Raw genomic sequence first — 17,170 nt, forward strand, 5'->3', positions numbered from 1 at the left:
TTGAAAGTCCAGAGAATACACACTGAGAAAAAAAGCACATGCATCAAATGGTGCAACAAAGCAAAGCCTAAGAGGACACGTGGAAAGAGTACTTTTTAAGTATGACTGTGCCCTGTGTGGGGAAGGGCATCAAACAAGATCAGGGCACATTTTGTAACTTCCACCTGTAGTGGAGACGACAGTTCTTGGGTGATTAAGATACTGACTGGCTGTTTGTAAGACTACCAATATTGTTTATAGTTGAACTTGATTACGTTATCTTATAACTACCTTCAATGTGAACACCGCCAGACTAGGCTCTTATCAAGTGGGCTCTTGCTCGAAGTTTCTTGAGAGAACTCTGTCCTGTATCAATAAACACATTTCATCTCTTCTACCACACTAGCTGTGGATTCATTCTACATTACAACAAAGGTATTTGGACGTGTGGTTCTTTTCATAAGGAATATTAAAGAGGGATTGAACTCATGCCCAACCTAACCCCTAAACTGTGTAGCCATGTTAGGCAAACATGCAAATGTAAAGAAAGAAAGTTAGCTTCTCTGCTTACATTGGTTGTGTAGCTCACTACACACCCATTGGTGACAAGGACTCCACTTTAGAATAATGAGCAGTTTCATGATGTAAAGTAAAACACGGGTTGATAAAGAACTATTGGGTTACAAATATTACTCTTGTATGACCAGTTATTTTTTGCAAAAAATGATTTGAAACACATTCACACAATTGATAGGCAATTTATTTAATCATTCATTACCCACATCATCTTAGTCTACAAAAGAGTCATGTTTCCTTCAGCGTCAGTGCATTTCACAGGTCAAGCAAGACAAATGAGTAATTCAACAACTAAGTCAGCACGTACAACACCATTCAGAAGTCTATGTTACTAAAAAAACGTAGTCTTTCTTCAAAACAGGAAAGAATGCAACAAACCCCCTTTCCCCAAAACGATCAATATTTACATACACTTTCTGCTACCGCATGCATTCATAGCAATGACAGAGAAACAAAACGGGGCTGGATTACCGGAGCAGCACATAGGGCAGCTGTGCCCCAGGGTCCCTGACCTGAGAAGGGGTTGAGGCCTCCTTGGTCCGAGGGGCCCCCCAGATAGCATAATGTGTAGAATTGCCAGAAAAATTGGCTTTTAAATGGCAAAATGTGTAGAATAGCAGTATGAAACTGCAAATTTTCTCTGGACCATGGCAAAATGTGTTGAAATGTGCAGTGAGTCGGCCACCTGGGTATGCTATACTCTTGGAATGGAAGACCCCACACGGGAAGGGTGCTTGAAAGGCACCCATGACATGGAGAATAGCTTATCAATACAGAGTTAGAATTCATCCCATGCTTCAAACAGGTCTTCTCTCCGCATTCTACCCTATCAAAGGGGAATTTAGGGGAACCTTTCCAGGCTGATATTGTTGCAGTGAGTGTGGATGAGACTCAACCTCTGCTATGTATTTCACATACATTTTGGGGGTGAATAAGAATTTGAGAACCATTAGCTTTGAAAAACATGAGTGATAATCTCATTTAAAATCAACAAATAGTGAAGGTATTAAGTTATATTCTGCGCTCAAAATCCAGGACAGATTGAGATATCAGGAGATTAACATTCTTAACCAGAAAAATAAGTAAAACATTTGTTTGCATATGGCTCTTATGGTAATTTGAATTAAAAACTATGTCAAACATTAACAAATTGTGAATTCAGACATAGTAAGGTATAATGCGATGAATTTAAAAGACATTACTCATCATCGTTCCATTTTTTAAATTCCTCAAGCGACTGTATCCTTTAGGGCTACGAGAATGATTATTTTATCATACATCTCATATCAATAAATGCATTCACTTTTGGGAGGCTAATCATTAAAATCCTATCTGTATCATGCCAAACTAGCCTTGTCAATCATTCCTAGCTTGATGGGAATCATCCAAATGGAATGTCTGTGTGCAAATCCCAAAGAAGTAATGTCATTCATTTTCCTACAGTGTGAATTCAGGTCGTTGTCCCCATTATAAACTTGTTCAATGCAGTGACAGGTTGTGTGTGTGTATCTTATCCAAGCTGCTGACGATAATATGTACAGGGAGTCGTGTTCATTAAGCACCAAGCGGGACTGTGTACTTGTCCAATAACTCTGTTTTCCGTTGAAATGCGTTTTTAAAACATTCTGTCGCATGCCCTGAGGAACATGACCACAAGCCTTGCCAATCATCTCCCAGAGTATGGCACAATATTCCAGTTCACAGCGTCGAGGGTGTTCGTGTACTTTGAGCGATGCATTTGGATCCACAAATCTCATGTCTTGCGGCGTCACTGTAAAACAAAACTCGCTCTGCTGAATCCTGATTCGTCAACACTTTAAACACAACCCAAAAAGCGCGTCATCATACGATTGTTAAGGCGGCGTAAGTCGAGTACCTTTTATCTGCTTACCAACACAAAATGTCCTCATTCAAGTGGATTATACAAAAAGTGACCATCAGTACAAAAGCCTGCCGTACCCTACCTTGGGGGTGTGAGCTGTACACGAGTGTGAGATGAAACTACTTATAGCCTGTCGTCACGTTATAGGGAGCTTCCCCAATACTTTTCCGAATCCGTATGCATGTAAGTGGAGGGCGCGCTTTACCTCGACACGTTTAGGAAATAACCCCCACACTCGCGCACACACACACACAAACCAAAAGGCGTGATCTCGTGGCTTCCCACCAGTTCTCGTGGATTCTCGCCTGGCCGGTGGGTTAAGATTTCAAAGCGGGTGTTTTCCACAGTGGTTTTGTGACCACATCCAGCCTTCGCCTAGCATAGAGAGAAGACCATAGAAAACATACCAAAAAAAATATGTACAATCTATGTAGAGATTAAAATATCTGACAGAAGAGAATCCATTATTAATATTCATATCAAAATCCATTGATTCCTGAAAGAATATAAACTGTAAATGCCTCATGAGATCGTCAACCATCCTTGCATTTTTCCAGCAAAATTTAGGTGTTACAAAATGCTGACGGTGGAAACACAATAATACTAGAGCGTTTCCCCAAGAAAATGGGTGGTGCTTCTCAGCTGGCTGTCAAAAGCAATGTGCTGGCCAGGCTCCCCAGGTCTTGCTGAAGCAAGCACACTAAATATGAAAAGGGTTTGTCAAGATTTGTTCTCGTACCTCGCTCAAAAATCTGGTCCTCCATGGGTCTCTGTCTCAGTGCGGTGTGTCTACTCAGTTCTCTGTCTCTCCTCCAGGATCCTCTTGTGCTCCTAGTGGCCTTCTCAATGTCCTTCTGGCGCTGCGGCTCCCAGTCACGCATGCTGCCAGGCGCCCTAGGATCCACAGTTATCTAGTGCATCATGTCTATTACTGAGACAGTACACAATATAGTCAACAATACAAGAGGTGCTTAACAGCACAGAATTAATAAACATTATTTTCATCTACAGTCCTACATTTATACCACAACCTCACCGAAAAGCATAGAAAATACAGAGGAGCATATTCATATTTCAACTTTTTTGTCCTAACCTGCAGTTCCGGTTGTACTTGCTTGTGCGTTGGGGCGCACCCGCTTGGTGGACGGGCAGCTTGGTGGCGTCCACCATGCGGCGTGTCGCGTTCTGGTAGCTGAACTTCGGGCACGCCGTTCCACTGCGCCCTGCCGCGGCACACCCGGCGTTGGTAGCGTTGTGCTTTACCTCCGCCGTCACTCTGCGTGGCGTCAGGCGGGACACATAGTGTGATATCCAACCCAATCACAGCCTCTCCCACGCAAACTATACCAAAACAATTTGAGGTCACTTAATCCAAAGAGTTGTGGCTTTTATAAATTATTCAAATACTTGTTTATTAACTTTACATTTCAATGAATCTTTCTTTAGCCAGGATAATCCACTCCTCAACAGGCCCGGTTTTCCAGAGTCACATAGGATCCATAAAAATCATTTTTAAATCTAAAAACAACATGGAAATAACTTATATGATCACGTAACCGCACAGGGACATAAAGCCTAACCAAAAAGCCAAAATGCAACAATTTAGCCATGACAGCATTAGAAATTCCTCTGCAGGTGTGTGTGTATGCGCTCTGCCCGGGGGGCACTCCCACTTATGCAGTTTACACGCCCAGTAAAAGGGCTTGGTCTGGAAAGGTGATGACTGCGGAGTATCCCGACTTGGTGCAGTTCACATTGACCTTTCCCCCAGCTCCACCCAGGCACGGTAAGGATGGGCCCGGGGCGTAGGCACAGGGCGGCGTGAGCGTGCTTACTCCTCGTCATGCTCCAGCAGGTATAGACAGCCTACACACACAGATTACAAATGGTTTATACTTTATATTGTTAGCATTGAACCTAGATGCATCTTACAGACCATACCTTTTAGCAGGAGGTTTGAAAGTCAGAAAGACTCCAACAATAAGTACTTCTGTCAGTAACTTCAAGTATGGAAGAAATGTCCACTCTCCCCTTTGACATTGGTCTGAAGGAAGTAGGCCTAATCCCCTAGCCGGGTCTCTCGTTTCAAACCGCTCTGGCGCTAGCATGCGCCGTGTCACACAGATGGTGCAATAAATCGAAGTACCCTGTCTCTGGCCGGCCTTACCTTCCCCGATCATGGACACCCCGATCGACCTGCCCATGAACTTGCTCTTGGTCCGTGGGTGTTGGCGCGCATCCGCCCTCTCGGGGCACTCGGCGCGAAGCCCGACACCGGGCGGGTGGTGGGACACCTGCTCGCCCGGGCGCAACTCGTACTGCCGTCCTCCTCCTCGGTGGTGGGGGCTTCCCTGGGAGGAGAGGGGGGTGAGGGGGCATCCTTAGCAGGTTCCCCTGACCTGGGCACCCTCCAGGACAGTGGAAGCTCTGCCGATTATCGGGGTTGTAGGGCTTCTTGGCGTGGCGCCCTTGCGGCCCTCGTGGAAGGAGGTGAGGTGGACTCGGCGGGCGCACCATCGCTCTCGGGCCCTCGGCCGTCTGTGATGGACACGAACAGTCCGGGTGGGACATAGTCGGCGTAACATCCTAGTAAGGAGCGCTTTTTCCAGGATGAAGGTGGGTAGCACCACCTGAGGAGACAGAACTATTTATGATCTTTATTGAAACAGGTGGGTTGTTGAGAACCATTCAATAACCTAGTGTGTGGTCGATAATGACATGTAGCTATGAGGTAAACATCATTCAAACAAAGCTTGAATTGCTATTTGAGGTTATTGAGAACACATTCTCTTTTCATGAATTGATTAACTGACCAACTACCATCCGACACCCATCTGGCTTTGAGCCTACACTTGCAGACTGCTGCTAACCATGGGAAACTGAAATTAGAGCTGGGGACGACAATGGAAAATGATCGACACCGACCATACCGATCACTTATTGCAGCAGTTTTGTAGCCTATACTAGAGAAATGTGAGTTTGAAATTAAATAAGTTTGCTAATATGGGTGATTGTTAATGGGACAATTGATGGCTAAAACCATCAAACTAGTAGTATTAGTTTAAAGGATAATACATATAAAAGACTGGTGCACATTAACTTTAAAACGATCGTTCTATTTAGTGTTATCGCATCAATTAAGGCAATTTATCGCAATGTGGATTTCAGTCCATATCACCCAGCTCTACTATGAAGTCAACAAGAAAAGCAAAACGATAGGCATTTCTTAACTCCAGTACGCAGTCCTTTACATTAGCCAATCAAGAGGAAGGAAAACAAGACACCACTATGGTCTGTCTATCTGGGCCTTGGTCCAGCCCGATGTATGTTTCAGGCTGTGTCCAGGCCACGGCCGGGGGAACTCGACCTACCCGCGTGAGGTCCATGCCCAGCTTGAGCTGCGAGAGCAGGTGTAGGATGACACTGCGCTCCTCCTCCACCGCCCCCAGTTCCTCCTCCTTTTCCGTGAACGCGTCCTCCACCTCGTCCTCTCCGTCAATCTCCTCCTAGCAGGAGATACAATATTTACTTTGAGAACAACAAAAGTTGTGGCTTTGCATCTTGAAAAACTGTGCAAACTGAAGCACCTACAACAAAAAGCCATGAAATAAAAGGCCTTTATTTAGTTATATTTATTTGACCATCCTCCCCATCTGACCATGGACACATTGTTAGACAAATTGATCATTGAAACGTTGCTATTTATTTAATCATTAAATTAAAAAAAGTACTGAAGTCAAATTGTCCTGTCCAAAGAGATACGCCTATATCACTTTTCAAATACTTTATTTTCATGTCGCCCTTTCCAGCACAGCTCCAGTAACTATGCTGGATGCGTAACCAGGCCAGGGCCTTTATTCAGAAAGTCTTAGGAGTATGAGTAGTGATTTAGAATCTGTTTTGCCTTATAGTCCTATTCATTATGATCTAAATGGATTCTCCTAGATCAGCACTCCTGCTCAGAGATTGATACAGTTTGGCTGTGAAAAGCCCTTTTGGGACTATTAATGTTCTGTGTCCTTACCCCAGAGAAACTGCAGGGCTCCGTGGCACTCAGCTCCAGGAGGCTGCCCTCCAGCAGCCCTCCCTCTCCCCGGTGCTGAAGCTGTCCAAGGGCCCGCCGTTCTTCAGATGTCCGGCAGCTTGGGCTCCAGCCACTCAATGGTAGGTCCTGTAACACGCGACACAGCGGCAGCCACCGCGGTCTTTAGCTCAGAGGTACTCATGCTAGGCTACGCTACGAGACCCCTTGAGACTACCAGACTACCCAACCAAAACAATGAGGTTGTAGCCAGCAACCATTCAAAAAAAAGAATCAGGCTGGCTGGATGGGGTGGCTGGCTGGCGTATTCCCCTGACAGTTCTCCAAGACCACAGGATGGAGACGTTAACCCGATCCCCGTTGAGTATCGAGATACGTTTTATGCCGCGCCAACAGGAAATGTCCTGCACCGCCTGATTGGTGGGTTAGCATTAGCGCCACATAGGGTATTTCTATGGGTGTTTGGGTGGGAGGCGAGGCCCATTCAAATTAGCACGGCCCACACAATCCCCTTGACACCTTTTCCTGATTGGCTCATCCCCGGGTTCCGTCCTGTTTGTGGGCCTAATGAAATATGGATGCCAGGTAACAAGATCTCTTACGATCTCTACGTCAAACCGGTAACTTGTGACGGCTTTTCCCCATTTCCCCTATTCACAATGTCTGGTTGGCTCTGTCAAAGAAATGGCTGAGATAGTAGCAGCCATACATTTTTGTAAGGTCTCTTGGCTGTCAGTATGGTGCTGTGTGATCAAAAAGGAAGAAAGTTGGTTAATTGGGAGAGCTGTTATTACTCAGTTACCCAATGAGAGATCTGGTTACCACCCTAGACAGCCGATAAGAATAAGTACCGCTCCCTCATCAATTATGGAAAATAATTCCACCGTCGGCTTTTCGGAGTACATCTGGACTGGGCGGGTCTACATGTGCAGTTCCATGATTTGTGAGGTAGAATTGTGCAAGCACATGATGTGTGTCTAGTACATGTCGCAGACAACTAAACATGACTAAAGTCATTCTTGGAAACAAAACACTTTAATCCATGTAGACTTCCATGGCTAACTTTGAGAAATGGGTCAAAGAGAAGGTAACTTAACAGTTTCTACCTTGCTCTCTTCAGTGTTAAATTAAACATCATCTAGAAGGCAAATCTGAGAAAGCCTGGCAATAGAGATCTACCCACTGAGAAAACGAACAGTGCATGCACACAGATCCCCTTCTTTTCATTGGAGTTCATAAATGAACACTCATTACTAGTACCAGTAAGGACCTACTCCCCCTCCGACCCCAGCGGTCACCCTCACCTCCCAGAGAGCTCCCCTGGCGGGCCACCTGCTGTAGCTGCAGGATGTGCAGGCAGTCGTTGAGGCAGTTCATGGTGGCCATGGAGGTGGCCTTGAGCATAAGCAGGTCCTGGTCCAGTGGGGAAGGGGACCCGTGGCCGGGGGCAGGCCCTCGATGATATGGATCAGGTCTCGGTGCTGGCCCTGGGCCTGGGTCATCATCTGGGAGGAAGAAGAGCGGAAGGAACCGGAGGAGTAAGTTGATACATTTACATTTTAGTCATTTAGCGGACGCTCTCATCCAGAGCGACTTACAGTTAAGTGAGTGCATACATTTTCATACTGGCCCTCCGTGGGAAACGAACCCACAACCCTGGCGTTGCAAGCGGCATGCTCTACCAACTGAGCTCAGGGGTCCCATGATACCGATGTAAAAAATGTGCTTGCTATATCCGTCATTAGATTAAAACAAAGAAGTCCCTGTAACCTAGTCCTAGATGGATGAAAGGTCTTCATAAAATGACACTAAACAAAAAACCTGGGTAAGAAGGGTAAAAAGACTAAGAAGAGAATACCCTCCAAGACAAAATACATTTCAAATAAGGCAGAATATATATTATTCTCTCTACCACCGGTCATTCCTGTCGAGACGCAAAGTTATTACAAAAACACGTAAGATGAAAATAAATCAAAACACTGAGGGAAAAAAAACAACACTAAGCTTTGCTAAACCCCACTTCTATTTTGGTTCACGACGAAACGGCTACCGTCCCCATCCCCAGCCTACCTCTCTGGCGTCGAGCAGATGGTCTGGCAGCAGGGACCTCTTGGAGGAGTACAGCGAGGAGCCCTTGTGGAGCTGAGTCATGCTGAAGGAGGAGGCGGCGTTCTGGTTCTGGAGCTGGCTGGGCCTTCGCTGGGACAGGGCGAGCTGGCGCTCCCCTGAGACGCCATGGAGTAACTGCGAGACTTGGGCGGAGGGTTACTCTGGACAAAGACAAGATGGTCAACAAATGTGTCATACAGTGCATCTCATCTGCGATAGTATCTTGGGAAAAATTATCTTTTCATCATTGGAGCTTGTAGGATGTATGTAAAGTTGCCCCCTAGACACTGATATTGGGTCAGTTTAACATTCCTCTACTAATGGTTACAGCATAGAGATAGAGGACTCATCTTTGTATCTGTACCATTCTAGTGTCTGTGACAGCATGGGCAGCGACAATGAGGCTTAGTCCATTTCCTCCTTCTTCTTCATTGGCTGATTGCTCCCAACTTATAGGAATCCCCCACCCAGTTGACTACTTTAAAATGGTGGAAGCCCTAAATGGACATTTTCCATGTTAAAACGAGTTATATCAATGATGAGTCTGCTATCTCTATGAGTTGAGTTAGGATTGTGGGAGGGGAAGAGGATCCTTGATCTGTACCTAAGGGAATTTTAACCTATGGAGCCATCTTGTTTATGACTATTTGTGTGACCTTATGGTGTCATGTCAATGTGCTCTGTAAATGTTGATTGTCTTCAACTCAAGTGCTCGAAGATGCAAGGCGAATTAAGGCCAATGTGAACTGTACTGAATCGAGTCGTTATGGTTACGCCACAATTTATCCAAGAATAGTTTGCATCGTGCTTGTGGTTTGTCACATTCTGTCTTCTCAGTATTTCAATAGAAAGTGTACATCTGTTAAGAAGGAAATCCCACCGAGTAATGCTGACTCACTGACTTCAGCCAGGAAAGGAAGGTCAAACTTTAGAAAAATAAGGAAGTGTCACATACCCCAGTTTGTCTGCTATGATGCAGGCAGGGGTGTCTTTCGTGTGTTACAATACTACACTCAAAGGCTGGCATCTAGGATGGTCTTGGCTCATAACTAAGCTAAATGAATAGTAGCTAGAGTTCCCATCAACGTGTTATCATTATCAAGCACAAACACTACTACATCTAATCTAAATACAAGACATCCCCTCTGCACTTCTGTTATTAAGCTCATGTTACAGGCAACCATGGACACGATCAATGGGATTGCATAACAAAACGAGCTAGCAGAGTGTCTGGATCAAGGGAAAACATTGTGAGTGAGAGAGAGTTAGAGAAAGAGCGTGTGATGTCGAGTGCGTGTGCCTGTCTGCGTGTGCATGCAACTGTGTGTCTGCACGCAAGTGTCTGCGAAAGTGGGTGAGTGTCAGACGAAAAGCCCTTGCCCTTACCTTCCCCATGGCCTCAGTATGGTGCTGCGTGCAGATCTGCAGCCGGCTCACCCAGTGCTGTCGCTCTTTGGCGTCCGTGGCTGGGAGACACAACAGGGTCACATTCATTAGTGCATACTGTTGCAAAATGTTTTGCAACTGAAAATTCAAACGAATTTCCTATTGGGTATGTTCAGTTAGGTGCATCCCTGTTTCAGTCAGTTTTCTTTCGTTTGGTGCCTGAACCGAGTGAGCTCATTACTGTGCAGCCGAGTGAATCTCTCTCTGCATGGATCAATAACGACAACATTATCCCTCTCCGACCGAGGATAATGAGAAAACCTCCATTATCACGTATTGATTTGCATGTTTTACCAGCTTTCTCCCATTCCTGAAGTCTTGGTACAACAGTCTGACAGTGACTATGTGTATCTTGCCTGTCCAACAACTGACTGATGCATTGAGGATATAATAACATTGTGCTGAAATGCAAACCATACATGTCCAGACTACTCAAACAGCATGACACTCTTGTATGAGTTGTTGAAGCGGTTTTGATTGGTGAGTGTGAGAGACAGACACAGTGTGTGTGTTTTACCTCTGAGCTTGTATTGTTCCCCCACTGATGGCATTGACCGTGAAGGTGTGAGAGTCCTCGTCGCTGGGGATATGACCGCCCCCTGCCAAGGGGAGCGTCCGCGAGGTTTCTGGGGGCCTGGACTGCTCATTGACAAAGTACTCCAACAACCCCGCCTCATTGTTGAGGACAAAGAACCTGCATGAAGGGCAGAGCGTTCAATCAAAACGTTGACATTTACATTTGAGGAGAAAAATAGGGTTAGGTGCCTTGCTCAAGGGCATAGACAGATTTTTCACCTAGTCGGCTCGGGATTCGAACCAGTGACCTTTTGGTTACTGGCCCAACATCTCCCTTGACCTCAAGATGCTTGTTGACAAAGCATTGAATCAATTCAATAGTATGTTTAGTTGATTTGATCATACTGTAAATACTTTTGCTAAATGCACATAGCACCGTTCAATGTTATTCAACCAGGGCTGCCCACTCACCTATATTGCCATCCTGTTACCAAATTGGTGTATTTCATCAGGTAACCATCAATATTTTCCATGTGGTCACTGAATAGAGCAGAGATTGAGAAAATGATTGACAGTTAGCAAAAAAAACTAGTTATGCTACAATAACAGCAGTGGGTTGGCAAAATTCAACTCCAGATGAACCTCTGATTCCTCTGGTTAGCCTGTTAACTAACTAATAGCTAAGTCAGTAAGCTCAGCTAGAAAAGCTAGAAACCATAGCTGGCTAGCCAGCAAACATTTGACCAAAGGCTTGCTAGTTACCAACTGAAGATGTGTGGTGCACTGCCTACTAGCCAAACAAATCACTGCAGCAAACTTAGCTAACTAGGTTAGCCAAATATGGCTAAGCCACATAATTAGCCTAGCTAGCTAGACAGTCAGCATACCTGTACTGCCAGCCTTTCGAACTCCCTCTCCCAGAACTACCAGGCGTCCCTTTCTGGAGAAAGACATCCAGTTTCCCTTCACTGTCCGAGATTCGTAATGCCGTGGCTGTTTCCCCTTGCATAGTCACAGCCAACGTTATAGCTAGCTAACAAGCTACAAACCTTGCCAGAAACGTTAGCTAGCTAACTAGCTTGACAGCTAGCAAAACAGCAATCTCTAGACCTGATTTGCTAACTTGAAGGCCTTGCTTACAGACGGATTTCTTCTGTGCATGGCTTAACAAAACACAGATTTTCATGAACGATAGCTATATCTAAAGGACTGATGAAGTAATCCATCACAATATATTATTATAAAAACAGTGGCGTGTTAGTTCGGTGTTTACATGATCCAAATCGCTTCTAACAGGCTTCACGATGACGCGACACGTTACTGGAATCGTGTGATTCCACTCCATGAAAGGACTTCCGCATTGGCAAAAAAATAAATAAGGAAAATTGTAGCCTACAAAGTTTATCGAAATATGTTGCCTTTGTAGCAATAGAACACATCTTCAAATATATCCTGGCACATACCCAATCGAGCTACCGCCGGTATATATTCCAGTCATTTTGCATGACAAACAGTGAGAATTGTGTGTCTCACCCGAGCTCTGCAAATCGAGAAAATTATAGGACTTTCTCCAAGCATAAATGTCTGTCCATACTTGTCATGACAGGTTCGTCGTGGTTGCACACCCAGAAGAACCCTAACCTGTACAAACTTCTCTCTTCTTTTATATACAGGTAAAAAGGGTGGAGTGCTAAAAACAATGTGCTGCCCACACGACTAGGGCGTATAAGGAAGTTATGGACATGGATATAAACACGGCATTTTACTGATCTGTTAACACTTAAAGGAATCGTGCCTGCTACTCTACCTTAACAATGCCTGCTAAGAAAGTGTGCATCGTTGGATCTGGAAACTGGTATATTTATGGACTTTCTCTATTTGCATGTGCCTGCATTCGACAACATTGTATCATCATGAATTCCACTGATTGATTCATAATGTAGCCAACTACAAAGTGCTGCTATTTGGCTAAATTGACAACTTGCATGTCGTTTCACAGAATATCAAATATAGAAGTTTGATCTACATTCATTGAATGTAGGCTGGTTATGGTATCCCCATAATTAGCATATTGTTCATTTTGCGAGTGTGATTTTGAAAATATGAATGGCGTTATTCCATTGCCCTCCTATCTAAATCGCTGTTTTCATAATTTCCTAGGGGCTCTGCGATAGCCAAAATCGTCGGCCACAATGCAAAGGGATCCAACAGGTTTGACCCCATTGTCAACATGTGGGTGTTTGAAGAGATGATCGATGGCAAAAAAGTTAACAGAAATCATCAACACAGAGCATGAGAACGTCAAATACCTACCGGGTCACAAGCTTCCCAAAAATGTGGTTAGTATTGTGTTTTGTTTAATATGGGATTCTTGCCTCAAAATAAAAAATCATTGAGTTGTGCAATAATTCTGGAGTTATCTCCGGACATGTTTTTATGATTGTAAAAGGATACACACAGATAAGATGAGTGAAGTTTGACCTATACAGAGCTAACAACGTGTCTGGTTTGTTCTCAAGAACCCAAAGCATTAACAAGGCATTCTGCCTTATCCCAAGGGTTCTCAGCTATAAGTACCGTTTACCGGTGGGCCCATGTGAACTACAATCCTATCGCTTTGTTTTAACATTTAGAAACGTCAATAATCATCGCTTGTAATTAGGTTTTTGAAACATGGAATTATCTTTCATATCACCGAGAAATAATCTTTCAAATAAAAAAGATACACTTACTGTATCATGTTTGCACAGATCCATATGGCTGTGTGCCTCCAGATGACAAACTACGTCCTTCCCAGTTATGCTTAGACACAGGTGTTCGAGCAGGCTAGATAGCTAATTACACACAGGTGTTCAAGCATGCTAGATAGCTAATTAGCACAGGTGGTCTTCTCTGCCTTCCATCAGTCTTCCTTAATAAAGCGCTGTAACATGGAGATATGGCCATGTGGGAACACTAACCTTATAAAATAGTGCTGGGGTAAGAAATCTGTACAGTTACATATCAGGATATTATTTTTGACAATATATCATGTAGTTTATATATATTTTTTACCCCCTTTTTCTCCCCAATTTCTATCTTGTCTCATTGCTGCAACTCCCCAACGGGCTCGGGAGGCGAAGGTCAAGTCATGCGTCCTCCGAAACATGACCCTTTAAATCGCGCTTCTTAACACCCGCCCGCTTAACCCGGAAGCCATCCGCACCAATGTGTCGGAGGAAACACTGTTCAACTGATGACAGAGGTCAGCCTGCAGGCGCCCGTCCCGGCACAAGGAGTCGCTAGAGCGCGATCAGCCAAGTAAAGCCCCCCCCCCCGGCCAAACCCTCCCCAAACCCGGATGACGCTGGGCCAATTGTGCGCCGCCCTATCTGCTCAGCCATTATTATGAGCAGTCCTCCCTTCAGCAGCCTCCACTGCTTGTAATGTAGATGAACACAGTAACATCCATCATGAATAGTACAATGTATCATGCTATCTTTTTCCGCTCCAATTTACCAGGTTGCTGTTCCAGAAATCACAGAAGCGGTGAAAGGGGCCAGCATACTGATCTTTGTCATTCCACATCAGTTCATTGGGAGGCTCTGTGATCAGATGAAACCTCATATTACACAGGGAACCATTGGAATATCCCTCATCAAAGTAATGTCATTTACCTATTTTTCACACCAGCTCTCTCTTCGAAAAATCATTGCTAAAATCTATACAATTTATGTCGGATTTTGCTCTGGCTTCATATCGGGCTTCTTATCACTCAGGGAAAGTCTCAGCTGTATGAACTTATCATCATGGCTATGATTTTACACTCATTATGTAACAGTAGCCTAGTCAAAAAAATGTAGCCACCCAAATGCTGGTAACTAGGGTTATATGTTACAAAATGAGTGATTGAAGGCAGCCTAAGATCTCTTTTCTGCCCTGGTCCTTATTCAGGGCATCGATGAAGGCCCAGAGGGCTTGAAGCTCATCTCTGACATCATCCGCGAGAAACTGGAAATCGAGGTTAGCGTCCTGATGGGGGCCAACATTGCCAACGAAGTGGCTGATGAGAAGTTCTGTGAGACCACAATTGGTAAGACATTTTTATATAATATCTAGAATATTGCTGTAATGTTTTCTGTCCTCACTTGGGTTGCAACTCCCACTGATGCAGTTATGTTTATCTTGACTTTCTATCACTACCTGAACAGGAGCTAAGAACGAAGCAAACGGACACATCTTTAAAGAGCTGCTGCAGACTCCCAACTTCAGGATCACCGTGGTGCAGGAGAGTGACACAGTAGAACTCTGTGGGGCTCTCAAGGTACAATTTACAATTCAGTTCAAAGAGAACAACTTTTGCTACATATAGCTACAACGTGAACGTAACTTACACAGAAGGCCTATGTTTCGTTCCACTGTTTTATTTGCTCACATTGTAAATAAATATTTTTATAAACCATGAATCATATTGCTAAAAAAAAAAAAAGAGTAGAAGACTGTACATAACACTCATGGTTCCTTTCCCACTCTCTCCTTCCCAGAACATTGTAGCGGTGGGCGCTGGGTTCTGTGACGGTCTGGGCTTTGGAGACAACACCAAGGCTGCGGTGATCCGGCTGGGGCTGATGGAGATGATTGCCTTCACCAAGCTGTTCTGTAAGGGCCAGGTGTCCTCCGTGACATTCCTGGAGAGCTGTGGGGTCGCCGACCTGATCACCACCTGCTACGGGGGACGCAACCGCAAGGTGGCTGAGGCCTTCGCCAAGACATCCAAGGTGAGATATCTAGACAACTACGACTCAGAGATGTGACTGTGCTGTGACCAGTACAACTTTCACCTGTTTTGTCAGATTGATAACAGTTAAGATAAATATCCAACACTTCAAGAAACTCATGGTATGTTTGTGTGTGCGTATACATGCTTTAAGTAAAGTAAATGTAATGTTGCATACCTTTCCAGTCTATTGAAGAGCTAGAGGCTGAGATGCTCAATGGCCAGAAGCTGCAAGGCCCACAAACCTCCGCTGAGGTGTTCAAAATTCTAAAGAAGAGAGACATGATTAGCAAGTGAGTACAACTCTTTCACCTTAAAGTGAGACTCTGCGATATTACTTTTCTTGCTCTCACACAGTCACACAGAGGATCTGCGCATGTGCACGGGCCCGCTTCACGCTGCTACAACATGATGTAGTCCCCTGTAGCTCAGTTGGTAGAGCATGGCGCTTGCAACGCCAGGGTTGTGGGTTCGTTTCCCACGGGGGGCCAGTATGAAAATGTATGCACTCACTAACTGCAGGTTGCTCTACATAAGAGCGTCTGCTAAATGACTAAAATGTAAATGTAATGATGGCTATGGGATCAAAAGAGTGAAGAAGTTTAGCCTCATGCTTCAACGCTCTTGCGGAAATTGCCCCGATATTTCTGTTTACTTCGTGTATCGCTGAGCCTACCTTTTAATGCATTTAATGACATGCAAATGTTCCTCCAATGTTCGTTTACTCATTCACCACATTAATTTAAGCAAATTAGCTTCAAATATTAACTGAAGCTCTCCTCAACAAATTGTGATTGCTGCTAATGGAACCACGTCTTGCTGCATTGAGATTTAGTGCAATTTTTTTGTCTTGTAGGTTTCCGTTGTTTGCCTCTGTGTATCAGATCTGCTTTGAGGGCAAAGCTGTGCAGGAGTTTATCACATGTCTGCAGAACCACCCTGAACACATGTGATCACTCTGTAACCTGAAGCCACGGAACCTGCAGCTCCTCCAATGGTGTAGAGTGAAGTCGCCCCTAGATGCTGATCTTGGGTCAGTTTTCCAGTCCCCCACTTATAGTTAAAGTTGGGACTGGGGGAGGGGAAGCTGATCGTAGATCTGTACCTATAGGGAAACTTCACCCCAGAGTCACTTCCAATAGCACCATCATACCATCAGAGGGCAGCAGTGCTGCATAAATATTCATTCATAATACTGTAACTACATAAAAATGTAACTGTAACCACTAAATATTCCTTATCATTTGATACTAAGTCTGAAGAACCACTCTACTTAACGTGCTTTGTCGCATATTCATATGTTTTGTGTTTTGATTGTGTATAAGCTTATCAACTAAAGCACTTGACAAATGCTTAGTAATTGTTGCTGATTAAAAAATGTTTTCTATTAATTTTGAATTTTTACAATTTGTTGAACAAATATTCTCAAAACAATACTTTTGATTGAAAAATAAATTTTTGTGTTTCTTTTGTTTCACTTCATTTTGGCACGCTTACTTTTAACATTGAAAGCCTTTCAGAGGGTAACCGAGAACAATAGACTTGACATTGTTAAGATGAGAGAGCAATAACAAATACGTTTATTTGATTTGATTGTCTAATATTGTCCTGTTGTCCATGCAAGAAAATGAAATAACATATTTAATATATTTTAATGAGATGTTCCCCTGATGAAAGAAGGATTGCTTACGTTTAACTGTTTAATCAGCTTTACATAACAATTACATTGTATCTAAAGTTCTTGCCTTCACTTCAAAGATGGAGGCCTACTTATCCTAGAGAACACAGATGTAAATGTGTTACAGATATTCCACAAACCCATTCCTGGAGTCTTCTGTGACACAACCATATCAGACCCAGGATT

The 17,170-nt window shown here is 44.1% G+C and overlaps 1 protein-coding gene and 1 pseudogene across 1 annotated transcript; one reads left to right on the forward strand and one right to left on the reverse strand.

The window, feature by feature from the left end:
- Positions 1-2,863: 2,863 nt before the first annotated feature.
- LOC123491412 lies at positions 2,864-11,858 on the reverse strand (annotated as a pseudogene).
- A 201-nt stretch (positions 11,859-12,059) lies between these two features.
- On the forward strand, positions 12,060-16,773 carry LOC123491961 (glycerol-3-phosphate dehydrogenase [NAD(+)], cytoplasmic-like). The gene is given in 9 exon segments (XM_045223438.1): positions 12,060-12,405; positions 12,711-12,810; positions 12,812-12,889; positions 14,052-14,192; positions 14,484-14,622; positions 14,741-14,853; positions 15,074-15,307; positions 15,493-15,599; positions 16,163-16,773. Coding segments are annotated over 9 exon segments (1,050 nt in total). The 5' UTR covers positions 12,060-12,364; the 3' UTR covers positions 16,260-16,773.
- Positions 16,774-17,170: the final 397 nt, after the last annotated feature.

The sequence above is a fragment of the Coregonus clupeaformis genome, chromosome 1 (assembly GCF_020615455.1).
Source record: "Coregonus clupeaformis isolate EN_2021a chromosome 1, ASM2061545v1, whole genome shotgun sequence".
In the NCBI taxonomy this organism is placed as follows: Eukaryota; Metazoa; Chordata; class Actinopteri; order Salmoniformes; family Salmonidae; genus Coregonus; species Coregonus clupeaformis.